Source organism: Panthera onca, chromosome D3 (genome assembly GCF_046562875.1).
Source record: "Panthera onca isolate mPanOnc1 chromosome D3, mPanOnc1 haplotype 2, whole genome shotgun sequence".
Taxonomy (NCBI): Eukaryota; Metazoa; Chordata; class Mammalia; order Carnivora; family Felidae; genus Panthera; species Panthera onca.
Window position 1 is genome coordinate 6810975 of NC_138350.1, and position 21805 is coordinate 6832779.

The 21805-nt window shown below is 41.3% G+C and overlaps 1 protein-coding gene across 2 annotated transcripts in view; it reads left to right on the top strand.

Moving 5' to 3' along the window:
- Nucleotides 1-21805, top strand: part of ANAPC5 (anaphase promoting complex subunit 5) — a 43823-nt gene that overhangs the window by 2821 nt on the left and 19197 nt on the right. For both annotated transcript variants that reach the window (XM_078435832.2, XM_078435831.2), the window contains exons 2-9: nucleotides 784-863; nucleotides 1747-1856; nucleotides 2695-2887; nucleotides 12026-12092; nucleotides 14186-14287; nucleotides 15761-15951; nucleotides 19781-19862; nucleotides 20510-20599. In XM_078435832.2, the coding sequence (XP_078291958.1) occupies nucleotides 784-863; nucleotides 1747-1856; nucleotides 2695-2887; nucleotides 12026-12092; nucleotides 14186-14287; nucleotides 15761-15951; nucleotides 19781-19862; nucleotides 20510-20599 (915 nt within the window). The remainder of the gene's footprint in view (nucleotides 1-783; nucleotides 864-1746; nucleotides 1857-2694; nucleotides 2888-12025; nucleotides 12093-14185; nucleotides 14288-15760; nucleotides 15952-19780; nucleotides 19863-20509; nucleotides 20600-21805) is intronic.

Here is a 21805-nt window from a genome sequence, read left to right on the forward strand (position 1 = left end):
CCATTGGAGCTGAAACCAAGAGCTGGACGCCAAACTAAATGAACCACCCAGGCGCCCCCAGTGTTTAGTTTTTAAACCTCAGTTATATTGTAGTTGTCGTCTTCTTCTTCTTTTTTAAAGATTTTATATTTAAGTAATCTCTATACCCAAGGTGGGGCTCAAACTCACAACCCTGACATCAAGAGTCACGTTCCACCAACTGAGCCAGCCAGGCGCCCCTAGATTGTAGTCTTGACAGCTGAGGTTGCATACTCCTTGTCTCTACTGGTATGTTTTATGGACTTGGGCGCATAGTATGTCTGCCTACCTTACAAGGTTTGGGGAAGGATCAAGTAAGATTATGTTTGTGAAAAATAGGACACCTACGTTTGTATAATGTCTTCCAGTTTATGAAGCACTTAGCCTTTTTTTACTCTTTCTGGCACAAGCAAGGGAGATGGTTATTATTATCTCTGTTTTACTGATGAAGGAAACTAGGGCTCAGAGAGGCTACAGCTTTGCCATGATTACAAAATTAAGAAGGAAAGAACAGCAGGTCCTCAGACTACAGGGTCTCTGTTTTGTTCCCATTTTAAACTATTCCGCAGATGAAACAAGAATGCTATGCAAATGTAAAGTATTACTTTAGTGCTTTAGTTTAGTTTTTGTTTTTTTTTTTCTTCCTGATTTGAGATTTCATGTTTGGAATAATTGTTAAAGCAGAGAGAAATTCATGTTTACAACTGTTTATCATTCTCCAGCTCCTTAAAATTTATCCATAACCTCCCTATCTCCTTTACCCAGGGCCCAGATATTACACTGTCTAAACTATACAAGTTAATTGAAGAATCTTGTCCCCAGCTGGCAAATTCAGTACAGATCAGGTAAGCTTCCTTTTCTTCTGTATATATGAGAATATGTTTACGTAGATGAAAATTAGAGAAGTGCACATGGTAATGAATTCTCTAAAAACATATCTTTGTAAGTCTCAGTAAACAAAAACTCAGTTTTCCTAAGAACTTTACTTTTTTCTTAATGTTTTTTATTTTATTTTAATTTTTTTTTAAGTTTATTTATTTTTGAGAGAGAGAGAGACACAGTGCAAGTGGAGGAGGGGCAGAGAAAGAGGGAGACAGAATCCGAAGCAGGCTCCAGGCTCTGAGCTGTCAGCACAGAGCCTGACACGGGGCTTGAACCCATGAACACTTAACCGACTGAGCCATCCAGGCGCCACGTTTTTTATTTGTTTTTGAGAGAGAGTACAAGCCGGGAAGGGGCAGAGAGAGAAGAGGACAGAGGATCTGAAGCAGGCTCTGCACTGACAGCAACAAGCCTGATGGGCAGCTCGAACTCACGAACCGTGAGATCATGACCTGAGCTATGAAACCAAGAGTTGGACCCTTAATTGACTGAGCCACCCAGGTGCCCCTACTTTTTTTTTTTTTTTTGAAAAATGGTAGTTAACATTAAACCTATTTCAAAATTTATTTTTCTGTATGGATCTACCTTGTTCTTTTATTTGCTGCAGGGAATTCCATTTTGCTAGCTGATGTGTTACTCTGACAGGTTTTATGATGAAAACGGTGATACTTTTCAGAATAATGGGAGTGACATTTTGAATTATCAAGTTTGTTTTATGTGCCACCATTTTCTATGAATCTCTGAATTGCTTTTAAAATAGATTTATTGGAGATAATTGTGGAATGTGAAACATGGAAGATGTTTAAAGGGCCTTCCTAAAATGTGCACCTCAATTTTCTCTTTCAGAATCAAACTGATGGCTGAAGGCGAATTGAAAGATATGGAACAATTTTTTGATGACCTGTCAGATTCTTTTTCTGGAACTGAACCAGAGGTTCACAAAACGAGTGTAGTAGGTATGAAGCTCTTCTAAGGAGAGCAGAGAATATTTTCATTGAAGTGAGCAGCTTTCTAAATCACATCTGTCATCACTCTGCTATCTCTGAACAAACACAGTGGGACGTGTTTTAGTTTGTACTTACTGCCTTGCCATTTTGTTCTGTGTTTAAATACTTGTCTTGTAGAAAAGCGTCTTCTGTTTTGTCTGTAGTAGTCCAACTATTAGCCCAGTCCTGCGGGCTTTTGGGGGTTCATGGCTCCTTCCCACGGTCCTCTGGATTCCTGGTCTGCATTGTGCAACTCCCTAAGTCAGGGTCACCGACTAAACTTTTATGAAAAGAATTAAGTAAGAATATGTTATTGAGGGCATATGTGAACTTTCTTGATGCTTTCCTATTAGCTTTATATCCATGCTGCATCCATTTGGCTTTTTCACACGGTAGTTTTTATGTTATTCAACATCAGCTATTGTTGATCGCCTATGTGCCAGGCTCTGGACTTACAAGATAGGGACCTTCCTCTTAAGGAGATCACGTACTGGTAGGGTGGGGCCAGATGGTGAAAAGTAAATAGGTAAATAAGATAATTCAAATAGTTCCAATAGCCATGAAAAAAGATATTGGATGGCTAAAGATGATGGAGTGCAGGGGTGGGGAGTGGATTGGGGACTGCGCGACGCATTAGAAGAGGAAACCAGTTTTGTAAGAGATGGGGAAGAACATTCTAGGTGGAGGGAATAGAAACTGCAAACGTCTCTTTTTGATGCTTTTGAAGCAAGATTGCAACATATAGTATGAACTCTGTGTAACCTGGATTTCAATTAATGCCTTCGCCTGCGTATGTCTTATTTTATAGGTTTATTTCTGCGCCATATGATCTTGGCATACAGTAAGCTTTCTTTCAGTCAAGTATTTAAACTGTACACCGCCCTTCAACAGTACTTCCAAAACGGTGAGAAAAAGTCAGTGGAGGATGCTGACATGGAACTGACCAGCAGAGAGGAGGGTGAAAGAAAAATGGAAAAGGAAGAACTTGATGTATCTATAAGGTAATTTGGGTTTTTCGGATAGGCATCCCTTTCCTGTGAAATAGCATAATTACAGGCTTAGTAAATCCTCATTCATTCAGAGTTCACATGCTGGCCACTATCTTTTTGCCTCTCCAGATCCAAGAAGTGGACCCATATGGGCTGCATCAGTGAGTGGGCTCCTTGCCCTCTGACATCTGATTGGGAGGCACTGGTGGGAAATCCAGAGTGAGGAGAGTGGGGACAGGGCGTTGATCCACTTGCTCCCTTACTTCAGGGTCATGGTGGACTGGCTGTAGGGTCATACTTCTATCAGGTGGTCCTCCCTGCATTATTCTGGGTTTGGGGAAGTAGGAAGGTTTCCCTGGCCTGGGGTGTAAGGTGCCCCACTGTTACCAGTCCTGGGGACTGTATTGTCCCTTATGGCTTCTCTGTGTCCTGCCCCTGGTTTTTTAAGTGGTCCTTTTTAAAACTCTTCTCAAATCACTGTGTTTGAATGTGCCATTTGTTTCCTGCTGGGACCCCGACTGATAGTGTTCCATGTCAGCATCCAGCAGGAGCTAATGACTGAGTCAGTGAAAATGGATTGAGTGCCTATGGAAGTTTAAGCATTGGGGATGACGTGCCACTGCTCACCTAGTTGTTTAACCTCAAAACCTTGGCGTGTCCTTGGTTCCTCCCTCTTTGTCACCCTGACAGCTAGTGCTTCAGCAGGCCAGTCAATTGTTCCTCCACGATAGTTTTTGTTTTTGCAATTTATTTATTTATTTTGAGAGAGAGAGACAGACAGACAGACAGACAGACAGACAGACTCGGGGCTCAAACTCCCGAACCGTGAGATCACAACCTGAGCTGAAATCAGGAGTCTGACGCATAACTAACGGAGCCACTCAGACACCCCCATGATAGTTTGGACTTAGGTCATTTGTCTCCATCATCACTGCTGCCCCTGCAGCCCAAACACTGCATTTTCTTAGTGGATGACTTCTGTAGCCTCTTCACTGGCCTCCTTGCCTCCACTCTTGTCTCCCTGCAATCTGTTTTTCTTATTTATTTGTTTATTTATTTAAGTAATCACTCCACCCAACATGGGGCTGGAACTCATAACCCTGAGATTAAGAGCCTCATACTCTATCAACTGAGCCAGCCAGGCACCCCTCCCTGTCATCTATTTTTCATGCATCATCCGGGGGAATCTTTGTGAATGTAAATCACGCCATGGCACCCTTCTGCTCCAGACCCTCAGCCATTGTCCTTGAAATTTAGATGAGAATCCAAGCTTATCACAGCCTCAGTGCCTGTGTGATCAGGCCCCATCATCCTCCCTACCTCTTGCTGCTTACTCTCCCCTTCACTCTCAGGAGTCCACCTGCTCAGGCGTGCTTTTGGCTTTGTGAACACTCCACCCTGACTTCTTCTGATTTCAGCTCCAGTGTCATCACACGGGCCTTCGCTGACCACATACCTGAAGTAACCTCCGTCCCAAATATTCCTGGCAGCTTTAGTTCCTTCATAGCTCTTCTCACTGAGTAACTTGTTACATTTATGTGCTTACTCGTTTGTATCTGTTTCTTCTGCCTTAGCATCCCTTCAGATCTAAGACCCTTCTCTGTCTTGCTTCATCGCATTTTTGCCAGTGCTCCGTGTAGTGCGTGTCTCATAGAATGTGCCTGTGTGTGCTGGGTGAATGAATGCAGAAAATCAACATAGGCAGTCTGTCACTCACACTGGCGAGTGGTCTCATAACATACTTTTTACTGCCTTCCCTCACTTTGCTGTCTTGCTTCCCCTTCACGCGAACTGTTACCTGGGATCACCTCCCAAATAAACTACTGCTACTTGGAGGGAAAAACACATGTGTGTGTATACATATGTGTATATTCCATATTCCCTGATCTCAAGGAGCCCACAGTGTGGTAAAGAAGACTGACACCCAACAGATCATTATACGGCAGTGTGCTCAGCTCTGATTTAAGTAAGCCTCACCTGCCCTAAGAAGGCTGGCTAACTGCCTTTGGGGTATGGTTGTGTGATTTGTTTAGCACATGCTTGGGCTCTGGGCTCCAGGGATTATGTATTACCTTTAAATACTTCCAAACCTCCCTTACTTATCTTTGTTTACAGATGCCTTTCCTCTAGTGGAGAGGCAGGAAAGTGTGGGGTTAAGAGTCTGGTTGTGGCCTCGGACTGCTGGGTTTGAATTCTGACTCCTCCACTTATTCCCTGTGAGACTCTGAGCCAGTTACTTACCCTCTCTGTGCTTCAGTGTCTTCATCTGTAAAGTGGGGGATCTGATTCCTTCCTCAGAGGGTTGTTGTGACAATCAAATGTCAAGTCCGCATAAGTGTTCTGAACTGTGCCTGGCGTGTAGTACATGTTCAACAAATACTGGCTATTCTTATTCTCTTGTTTCTTTTTTAGCTGAGACCCCCTAAGGAGTGCATTGGGGCTGTCCTGTAATCTTTGTTCTGGCTACTTAATATGCTTCAAGTAGCAGAATGTCACGTCTTATAAAATGTTAAAATTCAGGCTTGTTTTGCGTTGGCTTTCTCCTAAATTAATCCCATTTAATTAGGTCTAGCTACATTTTTTGTTTTTATCCTGTTCTAAGAATTCATTTGTGTGTGACCCAGTGTGTTTGCTATGAAGATGTATCATTTCATGTCAAATCACTATGTTGTACACCGGAAACTAATGTAACATTGTGTGAAAAAGAAAAGGAAAAAAGTGTATAGTGATTTACAATGTATACAAAATTTTGGGGGGCGCCTGGGTGGCTGAGTCAGTTGAATGCCCCGACTCTTGATTTTGGCTCAGGTCACGATCCCAGGGTCCTAGAATTGAGCCCCACATTGGGCTCCGTGCTGAGCGTGGAGCCCGTTTGAGATTCCTCTCTCTCCTCTGCCCCGCTCCCCAACTGGTGCTTTCTTTCTCTTAAAAAAAAAACCAAAACTTAAAAAAGTAGGGGTGAACAATTTGAAACCATAAGAACTGAGAATCAAATTGTGTACTTATTACAATTTTATATCTTCAAAGATGAAACTGGAATGTTATTTCACTTAAAATGTACAACATGCGGAATGCTCTGTAATGGTAAAAAAATGTACACCAATGTAAATTTTTATAATTTTCCAGTAAATGACATTTCTGGATCAAAGAAAAAGGTATAGTTTCAGAAAATAGCATACATATAGTAAACTGAATTTTGTCACTGAAATTAAGAGGTATATTGTTTAAACATTCTCATTAAGTATTATAATGAGGGTTTAAAAAAATTTTTTTTAATGTAAGTAATCTCTACACCCAGTATGGGCCTTGAACTCACGACCCTGAGATCAAGAGTCACATGCTTTTCTGACTGAGCCAGCCAGGTGTCCCTAGAATATATTTACATTAAAAAAAAAAAAAAAAAGAATATATTGCAGTCGTTTCTTGGTTCTTTTAAAGAGGGAAATCTTATTTTCTGGTGATCTTTTCTAATGTTTTATTGCATTTATGAAAAGTTTCTCAATTTAGTCCTTTTATTCTTTTCTTTCTTTCTTTTTTCTTTTTTTTTTTTTAAGTTATTGGAATGTTTTCAGGTCTCTTTTCTTCAGGAAAGTTATTTTTTTTGCCCCAGAAATTTGTATTAAAATTAGAAAGGGGAAAGAAATATTGTATAGTTTGTAAATCTCCCGTCCTCCAATGAAATTACTCCTGTTTGGAAAGAGGAGCCCGACTGTTAATTTAGAAGGGAGGGAATAAATATTCAGTCAACACGTGTTTGTCATTAAAAACAAATCCAATCACAGATGCACCTGGGTGGCTCAGTCAGTTAAGCGTCTGACTTCGGCTCAGGGCATGATCAGGTTTGTGAGTTCGAGCCCTATATCGGGCTCTGTGCTGACTGCTCAGAGCCTAGAGCCTGCTTCAGATTCTGTGTCTCCCTCTCTCTGCCCCTCCCCTGCTCAAGCTTTGTCTCTCCCTCTTTCAAAAATAAACAAACATTAAAAAAATTAAAAAAGCCATCGCAGAAGAGAGGGCACACTGAAACTTAGCCTCTGTGCTTGCTTTGCTGGCACTTGCCAATGGCCTGCAGTGAGGAGCTGGCTGATAGGTTTGCCCCACGTGAGTCTGTAGTGGAGGCTTCTGGTCTGCAAGCTGCTGCAGTTACAGCTTCTCTTTACTCCTAAAAGGAACTAACAGAAGTAGAAATTCTCTGGTATTTCTTCCCTTGATTTAATATAAATCTCCCAAATTTGTTAATTTATTCAACAAATAGTGCTTCCCATGTGCCAGGCACCCCGTTAAGGTGTTGTGTTGTCAGCCAGGAGGACAAAGTCCAGTCCTCGAGGGGTTAGGTGGGGGAAGGTCAGATGATAGAGAGCCAACTGATAAGGAACGTAGTTTCAGAGCAATGCAGTGCAATCAAGAGGAGAGGGGACCCACGGGTGGAGAGTAACTGGGGGTTCCACTGGGGAGGGGCCTTTGGACTGGGAGCTAGGTAATGAAGGAGCCAGGGGAATTGCCAGAGCACACAGCTTCCAAGACAGGAGAAGCTGGCATATCGGAAACATAGGTGGAGGGCAGTGTGGCTGCATCATGCCCTCTGGTCACATACCTCAGAAGGGCTAGGGTCCTTGCTTCCTCCTTGGATATTTAGTAACTGTTCCTGTCTCAGTCCCTCGCCTCCCCTGCTTCTGTCAATACCCTGCTCAGAAACCTCCCCAGATTCCACAAAGTCTCCTCACCTGGTGTTCCAGGCCTTCCACAGTTGACCTCTCTGACTTTACCTTTGGTTTCTGAGCTTGGATCCCTGGCGTCTTTTGTTTCTGTTTCCTGAAATGTCTTCTTCCTTCTTCATCATTTTCTCTGCTCCTTCCCAACTAGCAAGTGATTTTCCCACTTCTCAGTACAGAGTTCATATCACCCTTGGCCTTTACCATTTACTGCCATCTTTTCACCTGGGCTGGCCTCAGCTTTCCCCAAGATTAAGCCTGTTAGCCCACTGTATATCCTCCAGGACCTAAACTGGTGTTTTACGTATTGCAAGTGGTCAAAAACAAAAAAATAAAACCTTTGTGGATTGATTAATCTCATATGTATTTTTTTAAGTGTTTATTTATTTTTGAGAGAGAGAGACAGCTCAAGCAGGGAAGGGACAGAGAGAGGGAGACACAGAATCTGAAGCAGGCTCCAGGCTCTGAGCTGTCAGCCCAGAACCCGATGTGGGCTTGAACCCATGAACTGTGAGATCATGACCTGAGCCAAAGTTGGATGCTTAACTGACTGAGCCACCCAGGAGCCCTGATTAATCTCACATTTAAAAAATTTCAATTACAGTGGTAGATTTAAGCCCTTTAGGGGAATTTCCAGATTCTTGAGAATCTTACAAATGGCATGTACTAGGTTCATATTAAAAATGCACATCTTTGGGGCACCTGGGTCGCTCAGTTGGTTAAGCATCCAACTTCAGCTCAGGTCATGAACTCACGGTTCATGAGTTTGAGCCCCGCATCGGGCTCTCTGCTGTCAGCACAGAGCCGGCTTCAGATCCTCTGTCCTCCTCTTTCTCCTCCTCCCTATGCATGCTGTCTCTGTCTCTCTCAAAATAAATAAACTTAAAAAAAATGCACATCTTTGCATGAGCACCTGGGTGGCTCAGTTGGTTAAGTATCTGACTCTTGATTTTGGCTCAGGTCATGATCTCACAGTTCAGTTCATGAGATCAAGCCCCCTTGCTTGGGATTCTGCTCTCCTCTCTTTTTCTCGCCCCCCCCCAAAATAAATAAGCAAACATTTTTTTTAAATGCACATCTTTGCCAACTTTTGAGTACAGTTTTACAAGATTCATGGACTTCTTAGAGCCCATCCCTGAACCAAGCTTAAGTGCCCTTGATTTATAGACTAGTAAGTCTAAAATTCTGTCTCAGCTAATAACTGAATTTATAAGCAAGGTATACTTGAACCTTTTTCCTAAGTGGGTAGCCTTTTTCCTAAATTGAATACTTCTGTGGCTTCTTAAGGAATTACTTTTTTCCTGCATATATTTGTGAGGCCTTAAGGAAACCAAGGAAGAGTCAGTAAAGGATGGTTTGGGCCATGGGGTTTTTACTTGCTCTTCCCAAGCTGGTTCATGTCAGCCATGATTGCCACCATGGAGGCCAGAACCAAATTCGATCTTCATTTATGGGATCTGTATTTCTGTTTCTTATAGAATCAGTTTGCATGATGCTGATTTTCTCTATTTTATTAACCTTATTGCTCCTGTGTCCTTCCTTATAAGCTACCCCCAATTTTCAGGGACAGGGGAAGGGTTTAAATAAAGCATTTGGTAACTGTGAGCATTGTGGACTTCTAAGATTTTGTTTTTAAGTAATCTCTACACCCATCATGGGGCTCCAAGATCAAGGGGCGCCCGGGTGGCTCAGTTGGTTGAGCGTCCAACCTTGGATCGGGTCATGATCTCATAGTTTGTGGCTTTGAGTCCTGTGTAGGGCTCTGTGCTGACAGGTCAGAGCCTGGAGCCTACTTCAGATTCTGTGTCTCCCTCTCTCTCTGCCCCTCCCCCTCTCACACACTATCTCTCTCTCAAAAATAAACACACACACAAAAAAATAAAATTTAAAAAAAACAAACCAAAACTTTGAGATTAAGAGTTGCCTGCTCTACTGACCAGGGCAGCCAGGTGCCCTGAGTGTTGTGGATTTTAGAGGCAGATGGGACCAGAAGCCTGTGTCTAGTTTCATTCAGAGTCTCACCTGTCTCTAGCCTTTTTGCATGCAGCCATATATAATTATCCCAAGCCTTGGGTTTAACCTTGGTTAAAGCGGTGTGCTAAGAGAAAAGGACTTCTTACTGTCCTGATACTTAACTGTTTTCCATTTGAGAACTTGGCCTGTGAATTTTTTTCCATTTCCCTCTAGGTCACTATTGTGTTACTGATCTTTGTTAGACCTGGGCTGGAGCTGGTTCTTGGCAGCTCTGATGGCTGCAGAATCTGATACACTGGTTAGGGATTATTAAGTAATATTTAACAAAAATGAAGCCAAGAGGGGTGCCTGAGTGGCTCAGTTGGTTAAGTGTCTGATTTTGGCTCGGGCCATGATCTCACAGTTTGTGGGTTCGGGCCCCATATCCGTCCAGCTCAGCTCTGTGCTGACAGCTTGGAGCTTGGAGCCTGCGTCAGATTCTCTGTCTGCCTCTCTCTCTTCCCCTACCCCCCTTGCACTCTCTCCTCTCTAAAAAGTAAATAAATAAACATTAAAAAAAAAAAAAGGCACCTGGGTGGCTCAGTCAGTCGAGCGTCTGACTTCAGCTTAGGTCATGATCTCATGGTTCATGAGTTTGAGCCCCGCATGGGGCTTGCTGCTATCAGCGCAGAGCCCGCTTTGGATCCTCTGTCCCCCTCTCTTTATGCCCCTCCCCCACTCATGCTCTATCAAAAATAAACATTAAAAAAAAGAAAGAAAGAAATGAAGCCAAGAGAATATTAGAGCAGTGTTTCCCAAAGTGTTTTTTGTGGAACACTAGTACTTCATAAAAGATGTGAGGAAAGGATTCTTTGGTCAATTAGTTTGGTAAATGATACATTAAACAAAAGTAAATGAAGTTTCAGGGTGCCTGGGTGGCTCAGTCAGTTGAGCAGACAACTTTGGCTCAGGTCATGATCTCGTGGTTCGTGGGTTCAAGCCCCGCGTTGAGCTCTGTGCTGACAGCTCAGAGCCTGGGGCCTGCTTCAGATCCTGTGTCTCCCTCTCTCTCTGCCCCTCTCCTGCTTATGCCTCTGTCTCTCTGTGTCTCTCAAAAATGAATAAGTGTTAAAAAAATAAAATAAAAAAAGTAAATGAAGTTTCTTTTTGTTGGATTTCTCTCAGGTGCATCATTAATCTCGAATTAAGATAGAGCATACAACTGTCTCCAAATTACATAACCTCAGAAGAATTTTTTCTTCTTTCAGAATATCCATTTATATATTATTTATGTGAAAGTTTGAAAACTGCTTGTATTAGATGCAGAGTGCTTATGAAAACATTATGAGTAAATATTGATTTTTACACTTATCAAAATCTTGTAGAGCAGGCATTTCTTAGAGTCATGTGGCAAAAGGGATTACTCATACTTTTCCTTTCAAAATAAGACTTTTCTATTGTGTATATGCAGATTTGTCAAGTCTAGGTTTATACCCGTATATTCCTTGTCTGTTAAATCTGCATAATCTAAACTTCTAGGCAAATGGTTATGTCTTAGGAGAAGCCACTTTCTCCTGCTCTGAAGTATCCCACATCTTGTATCTGTAGCAAGGAGTTAGAAACTCTCCATCCATTCATTTCCCAATCTCTTGAGTGCCTGTTTTATTCCTAGGCATGGCACTAGGTATTGGCGTCCAGTTGTAAGTACGAGCAGCCAGGTGTGGCAATGCATAGGTGCTGTGCTCAGCCTCTCTAGTAGGAGACAGTGGCAGCTCAAATGAGAGATGGCAGGAGAGATTCTTGGAGGACATCACACGTCAGTTAGTCTTGAATGATGGATGGTGTACCGTAGTCCAACAGTGGGCAGGACAATGGGCTTTCAGGCCAAGGAAGGAGCAGGGGCATCTTGGTGCCATAGGAGATCTGCGAGGACCTCATCAGGCTGGGAATGTGGGTGAGAAAGAAAAGGCAAAGGAGAGAGGTAGTAGCTAGGATCACTCATGGAGCATTGCACCTGCCCTGCTATAATAAAATCCCCAGTGTGGATTTTATTCTGGAAGCTGGCTACCACGATAGATTCGCATTGTAGAAAGATCACGCTATGTAGAATTTAGGTCTATAGCTGTCCATAGTTACATGGTGTGAACTTTGGCAGGTCATTCAACATCACTTTTTAAGTATGTCTTTTCTATTCCTGAGAGGAGAGAATTAATTTTAAAAGTTTTTGAGATCTTCTGATGAAGCCATTTGATTTTGTTAGCATTACCGTTCTTGCTGTTGTGGAATTTTTTTGTTTGTTTGTTTGGCTTTTTAAGTTTTTAATGCCATTATAGTTAACACACAGTGTAATACTGGTTTAATGTGTACAGTAATTTGACATTTCATAAACCCCCGGTGCTCAACACACGTGTGCTCCTTAATCCCCATCACCTAGTTCACCCTTCCATTTTGTGTAATTCCTTGTTATTTTTGTTTTATTCTTTTCCAGAGAAGAGGAGGTATCTTGCAGTGGGCCTCTCTCCCAAAAACAAGCAGAATTTTTTCTTTCTCAACAGGTATGTGTTAATTCTGTTATTTATCATGAACTTTAAAAAAAATATGTCATCACATACGCCTGTTTCGTTGGTAGGCTAATTAGTGAATCTGCTTTCTTCCTTATTCTTGGTCCTCTTTCCTTTACTAACAATACAGTTGTGGTTATGTGTTCTTTCCGATTTTGTGTGTGATTTTCTTTTTCTTTTCTTCTTTTTTTTTTTTTTATAGATTTTATTTTTAAGTAATCTCTACCCCCATTGTGGGGCTCAAACTTAAAATGCTGATATCAAGAATTGAATGCTCTACAAACTGAGCCAGCCCAGTGCCCCATGATTTTATTTTTCTTAAAGTTATAATGCATGCTCATTTTATAATAGTGTGTGACTAACACAGGTCAAAAATGTGCTTTGGAAGACTTACTTCTCTTCCCCCAACATTTTATTATGGACATTTTCGAACAGAAAGAAAAGCTGAAGAGCATTGCACAGTGAATACCTATATACCCGTCACCCAGATGCCACAATTAGTATTTTGCTCTGTCTTTATCAATACCTACACGTCCTCTGTCTAGCCACCATTTCATCTTATTTTTTGATGTATTTCAAGTTGCAGACACCGGTACAGTTCACTCCCAACGTTTCTTTCTTTCTTTTTTTTTTTTTTAACCCCAAACATATCTTGCTGGTGCTTTTGAGCCATACTTTTTCATTTGCTCGGAAACAGGAGCTGAATATTTTTCTCCCATGTTTTTTTCGAGCATAGAATTTTGATATTTTGTTCTACTTTTCTAATTCTCCTTATTTTGTTATTAATTTTCTTTTTGCAGAAAGATGTACTGTTTAGGTCTAGCTGAAAAGTCATAGAATCACCCCTGCAGATGAATTTCAAACAGATTAGAAAAAAACCCTCTAGACAACCGGTGAAGTATGGAGGAGACAGTATAGCTAGAGCCTCACCACATTCTCACACTTCATTCAGTCCGTTACAGGTGGATTAAAGGGTAAATGTGAATATTTAAAGGTATAATTAGACCAGAAGGAACTACATATTAACTTTTAACTGATCTCTGGGTGGGGAATGACTTTCTGAACATAAAAGCTGTGGAAGAAAGCATGTAGGAGAAGATCATTTGATTTTTCAGCATAAAAATTAAAAACGTCTGCATGTCAGAACACATTCTAACAAAACTAAAAGGCAAACAATAAAATAGGAAAAAGTATTTGCAATAAATATGGCAGTCACAGGGTTAATACTTTTGCTTTAAAAATCGTATTATCAAAGACTTTGATGATAAGACAAACTTTATACTATTGAATGAAAAGAGCAGGAAGTAAAATGATATACAGTGTTCTAGTTTTATTAAAAATATGGTCTATGTATGCACATATAGAAAAAAGACTGGAATAAGACACTGACATATCAGTAGTGTTATTTCTGGGTGGAGGGGTTACAGATGATTTTTGTTTTCTTCCGTATGTCTTTCCATGTTTTGGAATCTTCTATAATAAAATGAATTCAAATGAAATTAGAAATTATTATTACTTACAAATAAAAATTTGTTTAGGTAAAGTCGAAGAGTTTGTAATCAAGTTAAGTACTAAAATTAATTTAGGACTGGTTTTCTAACATATTTTATATAATCATTGCTGGTACCATCTACTTGAAACAGATAGCCAGGAGTAGGGCATCTGGGTGCTGTGAGGCCCTTTGCCAGGCTAGAAGTGCACACTACCTGCCCTGAAGGCACTCACAGTCCGGGGTGGGGTCACACTGGCACTTTTAATGTAGGTTGCTAAGTACTGTAGGAAGGGTTCCTGCAGGGGCCTACGGGAGCATGTAGGGACTTACAGGACCTTACCTAGTCTAAAAGCTGATATAAGCAAGTGATGAAAGTCTACATGGGGTCCTGAAGGACAAGTAGGAGTTTGCAAGGCATGTGAGGAGTGTGTGGATGGGGAGAGGGAGTTGGCAGGCTTTTTGTCTCAGGAAGAGGAAACACTGTGGCCAAGAGGAGAGGAACAGTGGGAAGGAACATAGGGGATCCTAGTCAGTATACATTTCCATATGTTGACCGGCCACATCTTTCTTCTGAGTTGTCATCTTTAAATTTCAGGCTTCTTTGTTAAAGAATGATGAGACAAAAGCCCTCACTCCAGCTTCTCTGCAGAAAGAACTGAACAACTTGTTGAAATTTAATCCTGATTTTGCTGAAGCGGTGAGTCTTTTGAGTTGGAAAGCCACAATCAGGCTACTCTTTATATTGAAGAGCCATGCAAATGAGGATTGTCCCATTGGCCCAGTTTCTTGGAAAGAAATGTTGTTGGCAAGTCTATAAGCCTGGGTTGCAAAGCTTTCCCTCCTACCCCCTCGTCCCTGGGCCATTAGGGGTTTCTTCAGTCCCTTTTCTGTTGCTATTCCTATTCATTCATCATCTCTCTGAGGCTGTGAATTATTGACAGATGATAGAGTAGACTGATTTTTTTTTTTAAGTTTTGGGACTAAAAATTCTTTTCCTTTCTCTTGTCAAGTTTTTTTTGTTTTTTCCCCAAATTCAAATAATTCCATTCCTTACTGGATTTTTACCCAGAAAACTTTCTTTTCTTTTTAAAAAACTTTCTTAATAACACCTGGATTTGACGTCTGACTTTACTCACATGCAGAAATATATCTCCTTTGCGCCATAGTAACTGCAGTCTGCCTTTTGGAGGGAAATTAAATTCAGTGAATCAGAAGAAATGAAAATAGTGTCAAAATACATGACAATGTATTTTTCTAAGTGTAACTTAGTAAACTAGTTACACTCACTGTGTTTTGACTTGGACATTTAGAGAACTTAATTTTATATTATAATTTTAAAAATGTTTATTTATTTTTGAGAGAGAGAAAGACAGAGTGTGAGAGGGGGAGGGGCAGAGAGAGGGAGACACAGAATCTGAAGCAGGCCTCAGGCTCTGAGTTTCAGCACAGAGACCAACCTGGGGCTCAAACTCACAAGCCATGAGATCATGACCTGAGCTCAAGTTGTGTGCTTAACAACTGAGCTACCCAGGCATCCTTTATAATTTGTATATGAATTCAGGTCTTAAAATTTTTATTATTGAAGAGTGCCTGGGCGGCTCGGTTGTTAAGTGTCCCACTTCTGATTTTGGCTCAGGTCATGATCTCTCAGTTCATGGGTTCAATTGCCCCATCAGGCTCCATGCTGACAGTGTGGAGCCTGCTTGGGATTCTGTCTCCTTCTCTATCTGCCCCTCCCCTGCTTGCTCTCTCTCTCTCTCTCTCAAAATAAATAAATATAAATTAAAAAAAATTTTTTTTTTAATTTTTATATTTGAGCTTACAGTCTTCCTTAATACCTGAGGTAGGTGAGCCCCCCCCCACCCCCCCATCATCCTCGGGTCCTAGTATAACCAGTGGCATAGTGGGTATATATTTGGCATAAAACTCTGACACAGATCATAATGGGGCTCCCATTTTTCATTTGGCGACTTCCTAGCCCATTCCTAGGGAGGAAACAAACCACTGTATCTTGAACTTGCTTCATCCTGCCAGTGGGAAAACATGAAGCTAAACTGTCTTCACGGAGGGCGGAGGAACACGGGTATTTGCAGCTAGTGGGACGCTCTGAATTAGTCTCAAGCCAGTGGAAGCTGAACATTTAAAATATGTGGATTGTTTCTTGTTTCAGCACTATCTCAGCTACTTAAACAACCTCCGGGTCCAAGATGTCTTCAGTTCAACACACAGCCTCCTTCATTATTTTGATCGCTTGATTCTTACTGGGGCCGAAAGCAAAAGTAATGGGGAAGAGGGCTACGGCCGGAGCCTGCGATACGCCGCGCTGAACCTGGCCGCCCTGCACTGCCGCTTCGGTCACTAGTGAGTTAATAGGTTTTTGTTTCTGCAGAAACTGAAGAAATCAACTCTCAAATGTTAACGAAGATGTAGGTTTTAAATGCAGTGTTGAAAAATCAAAAGGGACGTCTGGGTGGCTCAGTCAGTTAAGCGTGGGACCCTTGATTTTGGCTCAGGTCATGATCTCATGGTTGGTGGGATTGAGCCCTCCACTGGTTCTGCGCTGACAGTGGAGCCTGCTTGGAGTTCCCTCTCTCCTTCTCTCTGCCCGGTTCCTGCTTGCACTCTTTTTCTCAAAATAAAAGAAGAAGAAAGAGGAGGAGGAGGAGGTAGGAGGAAGAAGAAGAAGAGGAAGAGGAAGAGGAAGAAGAAAGATACCCTCCTACCTGGGCTTGTCAATAACTTCCCAAGAGGGAAGTTCCATGGACAGCAGTTAATGAAGACCTTCTCCTTAAGCAGTCTGCCCCCTGGTGTCACCAGTGAGCATTACTAGCTAGTGTATGGCCTCTTTCCTTACTTCTAAGAACAATAGCCTTTGAATTAAAAGGAAATTAGGTCATTAGGCCAGAGATTCCCAAAAGGAATTTTTGGAGGTAATGATGGGGATACAAAAGCTATTTTCAGTATTTCAAAAAGCCAAAATGAAGTTGTACCTTTACTGGATAAAACACTGTATGGCTCACTAAGCCACATATTTGTGCTTTTGGACAGAATTCAGGCAGCTCAGTGAGGTGACACTGGCTTATGCCATTGCTAAGATATGCTTATGATTTTAATGAATAAAAATAGGAAAATTGCCCAATTATTTAGTAAATGGAGTTATGTCATTAAAACCTTAAAACATGGGGGCTATTTTGGAAACTGAAATAATGTGAATAAGGGTGAAAAAACTGGGAATTATTCATTGAAGGGGTCTCCCTGCCCCCCGTGACTTTTTCTCATTTGAGAAAAATGAGGTCTCTGCTACAGGCATCTTTGAATAGAGACTGTAGGGTATGTTACTGTAAATATGGTGTCCAAAGTTCAAGAGCTGAGACTTCTACCCCTTGCACTATGGGTCAGAAATGCTACTAATTTCTTTTATTTTTATTTTTATTATTTTTTTACTTTAGAGAAAGAGTGAGTAGGGGAGGGGGGCAGAGGGAGAGAGAGAGAAACTTTTTTAAAAAGTTTATTTTGAGAGACAGAGTATGAGCAGGGGAAGGGGGGACAGGGGGAGAGAGAGAAACTTAAAGTTTATTTATTTGGGGGGGGGGGAGGGGCAGAGAGCGAGGGAGAATCCCGAGCAGGCTCTGGCTCAGACTCAAGAAACTGTGAGATCATGGCCTCAGCCAAAATCAAGAGTTAGATGCTTAATCGACCAAGCCATCCAGGAGCCCTGAGAGAGAGAATCTTAAGCAAGCCCCACGCTCTGTGCAGAGTCTGACATGGGTCTCAATCCCACAATCCTAGGATGATGACCTGAGCAGAAATCAAGAGTCGGATCTCAACAGACTGAGCCACCCAGGTGGCCCTCTGTTAATTTCTGATTGTCTCGTTTTAAAAGGGACATTGACAGGCTAGAACTTGTGTAGGGGACACTCTCCTTGTAGGTGTTCAAAGCCATGTCATATGAACAGTGTGGGAAGGGTATGAGAATGGTGAGCCTGGAGAGAAAATGATTTAGCCAAGCACGTGTTTGGCATCTTCATGTAGTAAAAGGTCATGTGAAGACAGCTTAGATTCCTGGAGAAGAACGAGAGCTAGGATGTGCAAGGGAAAGACAGTGCTTTCCTCATGATAAGGTTTTTCCACATGGAACCTCTAAGGAAGGGCCAGTGGGGTGCTCAAGCCTAGACCAGAGGTGTCAATGGGGGAATTTAAGCATTACATTGATAGTTGGACTCAGGAAGGTTCAAGGCTACTCCAAACTCCATGATTTTATGAGATTCCATGTTATCTTTTGACAGTCGACTTCTTTTTGCCTGCCCAGCTGTAATGACCTCTTAATTGGGGCCTTCCATTTTTTAGTTGTCATAATAAATAGCAACACTATTTGTAGTATCTACCATTAACCGATTTCTGTGTTTAGACCAGTTTCTGCTAGGGTTTAGAAATATGTGTCTAGCATTCTAGATACAAATAATCTGTTGTGCAGAATTTCTTTATATTTACAATATTATCAACAGATAGGTAGCTAACTGCATGAAATTAATTGCTAAATTTACTCGGGTCCATGCTTCTTTGTTTCTAGTCCTGGAGCTGTGGGCCCGTATTCATCTCTGTCACGTAGCTTATAGGATTGTGGAGACTTCTTGAAAATCGTTATAGTTGTTTATTGAGCATCTATGGTGTACTGGGTGCTGTTCTAGATGCTGAGGTTACAGCAGTGAAAAAAGAGGGGGAAAAAAGCCCCTGTTTTCATGGAGCTTGCCAGTGGGGGAGATAAACCATAAACAACACTAAACATAAGTGTAATGTATCCAGGTGATAGATGAGGATAAAGGGTCGGGGAGTGCTGTTGTTTTAATAAGGGACACTTCTCCAGCTATATGCACAGATCACTCCTTCAATTTGTGAGTCTCTGTTTAATAAGGTAGCAGGTCAGCCCTCCCTAAGCTCTACTAACTTAATGTATGTATGTATTTGTATATATACATATATATATACACGCACATATATACATATATGTATACACACACACTCACACATATATATTTTTTAATGTTTATTTTTGAGAGAGAGAGAGAGAAAGAGTATGACCAGGGGAGGGGCAGAGAGAGGAGACAGAATCCGAAGCAGGCTCCAGGCTCTAGGCTCTGAGCTGTCAGCACAGAGCCCGACGCAGGGCTCGAACCCACGAACCGTGAGATCATGACCTGAGCCAAAGTCAGACACTTAACTGACAGAGCCACCCAGGTACCCCTGCTAACTTAATGTTTGAATAGAGATTTAAAGCAGTCTTTAATCTACCTGGGAATCTACCTTTTGATAGATGTATCTGGTTTCTTTATTCAAACAAGTGGTTATTGAGGAACACACCAGCTCTCCCTAATTAAAATGGATTGCGTGAGGCTGATGCTAGAGGTGAAGGAAAATTCCTTATGTAAATGTTTCCTAAATAAGTGATACCCATTGATTCTATTTTGAGATCTTCAGTAACCCTGTGTTTATGAACTTCTTTTCTGTGACTTGCCACTGGGAAACCCAAAGTTTAAGAGCTCACCCTCTGCAGGCTTATAAAGTAGTTGAAGAGATAAAATTAACAAGTAGAAAGTGATTAACAGTAGTATTTAATTAAACACTACAAGGTGGGTTACAGATTGCATTTCTGTGGGTGTTTTCAGAGGTGACAGCTCAGTAGGGCCAAGGATAGTTGGCTGAATTTCTGCAGATCTTGAGATTAGCTCAGATCTCCCAGATGGAGGGGAACCACGTCAGCAGGAAAAAAATCTCAGAAGTGAGTATCCTCAAAATACTTTTTAAAACTAGTTTTGAAAAAATACAAAATTATCAAATGCCATTGTAAAAAAATTCACATAATGCAGAAGGGAGTGCAGTGAAAAGTGAAATATTGTATCCTCTCCTTGTCCATCCTCCCAGTGGTAGACAATTAAAATAAAAATCTTAGGAGCTGAGATCAAGAAAAGCCCTTCCTTCTTGCCCTTTGTAGTAGAAATCCACCTTAGAAAGGACATGTTCTGTCTCCTCTGTTAATGTTTCTCGCTGCTGGGGGAGGAAGTGCCTCTGAGGGAATAAGGTCATTGTTAGAGCTTCCAACCTCAGATGAATTACCGTACAGATGCCTTCCTGTGAAGATGCTTGAACATGTTTGTGATTGTTAATGAGTTATTAATGTTCGGTCTGTCTCTAGTCAGCAGGCAGAGCTCGCCCTGCAAGAGGCGATTAGGATTGCCCAGGAGTCCAACGATCATGTGTGTCTCCAGCATTGCTTGGTGAGCCATCCCCTCCTGTCTCGGAAGTTTTGCCCCTGTGTTGAGTTGGCCTTCTGAAGGTCCCATTCGAAATGGGTTGTTTTGCTGTTAGAAGGTCCTTAGCAATGAAGGGAAACTAGTTAGGTGGTTGTGGGAATTCAGAAAGGCAACCCATCATTATTATCTTTCTTAATTCATGATTTCTATTTCGCTTTGCGGGGGAATTTCTTGTCTACAGATTTTAATGTAAAGCTAACACATTAAACATTGGCATTAACAAAAAAGTGAATACAACACCTAGTAACTTGATGAGACATCCTCTTGTGAAAGTGTAAACACCAAGCATAGGTAGAACACAGACTTCATTGAACAGTCCCTGAGAATCTCGATTTCTCAATTAAAGGCCATGTGGGGGCTTCATGTTTTTTTTTTCCCCTGGGACATTTGCCACTCACTGCTGTCAGAGGTGAAGATCAGTGGTTTGTTTATTTCAGTCTGACAGTTTTAATGTGTTCAATGGTTTTCATTTAGGTTCATACTTCATGAAAGAGAATTTTAGAGGATTTGTCTGTTCTCTTGCTGAATCTTTCTTATAACCACACTGATATTTGAACAGAACGTTAAGCATTATCATAGTTAGGATACATCCTGATGATTTCTCTTACCAGAGCTGGCTGTATGTCCTGGGGCAGAAGAGATCCGATAGCTATGTTCTGCTAGAGCATTCTGTGAAGAAGGCAGTACATTTTGGGTTACCGGTAAGGCTCATCTCCCTGTGAGATTATTTAAATAAATGGTGTGGTTTTATTCTTGGTAGTTTCATATGACCTTAATTATTAATGAAATCACTAAATTCTATTTGATGGGTTTCTCTCTGCTCCCTTTATCTTAATAACATCTATAAAAGTTCTACTTATCAATTTGATGAGGTCCTTATTTAGTTTATTGATCAACATTGACTTCTACATATTTACTTAGAAAAATTTCAGGAAAGGTTTATTTTTAAATCAGGGTTTGGCAAACTCTTCAGCCCATGGGCCAAATCTGGCTTGCTGCCTGCTTTTATATGTCCCTCAAGCTAAGAATGGGTTTTACATTTTTAAATAGTTGCGGGTAAAAACAACAACAACAGCAAAGAAGAATATGTGACAGAGACCAAATGTGGCCTGCAAAACCTAAATTATTTACTACCTGGCCCTTTATAGAACATGTTTGCTGATCCTTGTTCCAAAAGCAAACAAAGCCAGGAACCAGTAAACCTGACAGGCACATTTGTCCTTTCTTATTTTGAGTGACAGGGAAGGACCTGAGTTTTAGTCCTTGGTGACAAATACTCAGGGGCAATTAAAGGGCATAGTCTCCACACATGTAGTAGTAATGACGGTCAGAATCTAGATTACTGTTCCTCAAAGAACCTTCTTCTGTCTCAAAAACATCTGCTGACAGCTACATGCACGAAGGGTAGTGAGGCTGCTTAAGCATTCCGTCTCGTGAGGTTTGCAGCAAGGTCCAGAAGAACTGAAAGTAATATGTGTAATAATTTAATGTATATGTTTTCTTAAAATTATAGTTGACACACTGTATATGCTTTTAAAATCTGTAAATTGTCCATTTGACTCATTTTGGGAAAGGAAACTTGTATGTACAGAATTGAATATAATGATAAAAGTAAGATGCCCCTTAAAATAAGTGATAGACATCTTAAGTACAATTTTTTGTTATGAATTTAAGTTGACTTTTTTTTTTTAAGTTTATTTATTCGTTTTGAGAGAGAGTGTGTGTGTGTGAGAGAGAGAGAGAGCATGAGCTGGGGAGGAACAGAGAAACAGGGAGAGAATCCCAAGCAAGCTCTGTGCGCAGAGCCCGATGCAGGGCTCCATCCCACAGACTGTGAGGTTGTGACCTGAGCTGAAATCAAGAGTCTGATGTTTAACCGAATGAGCCACCCAGGTGCCCCTAAGCTG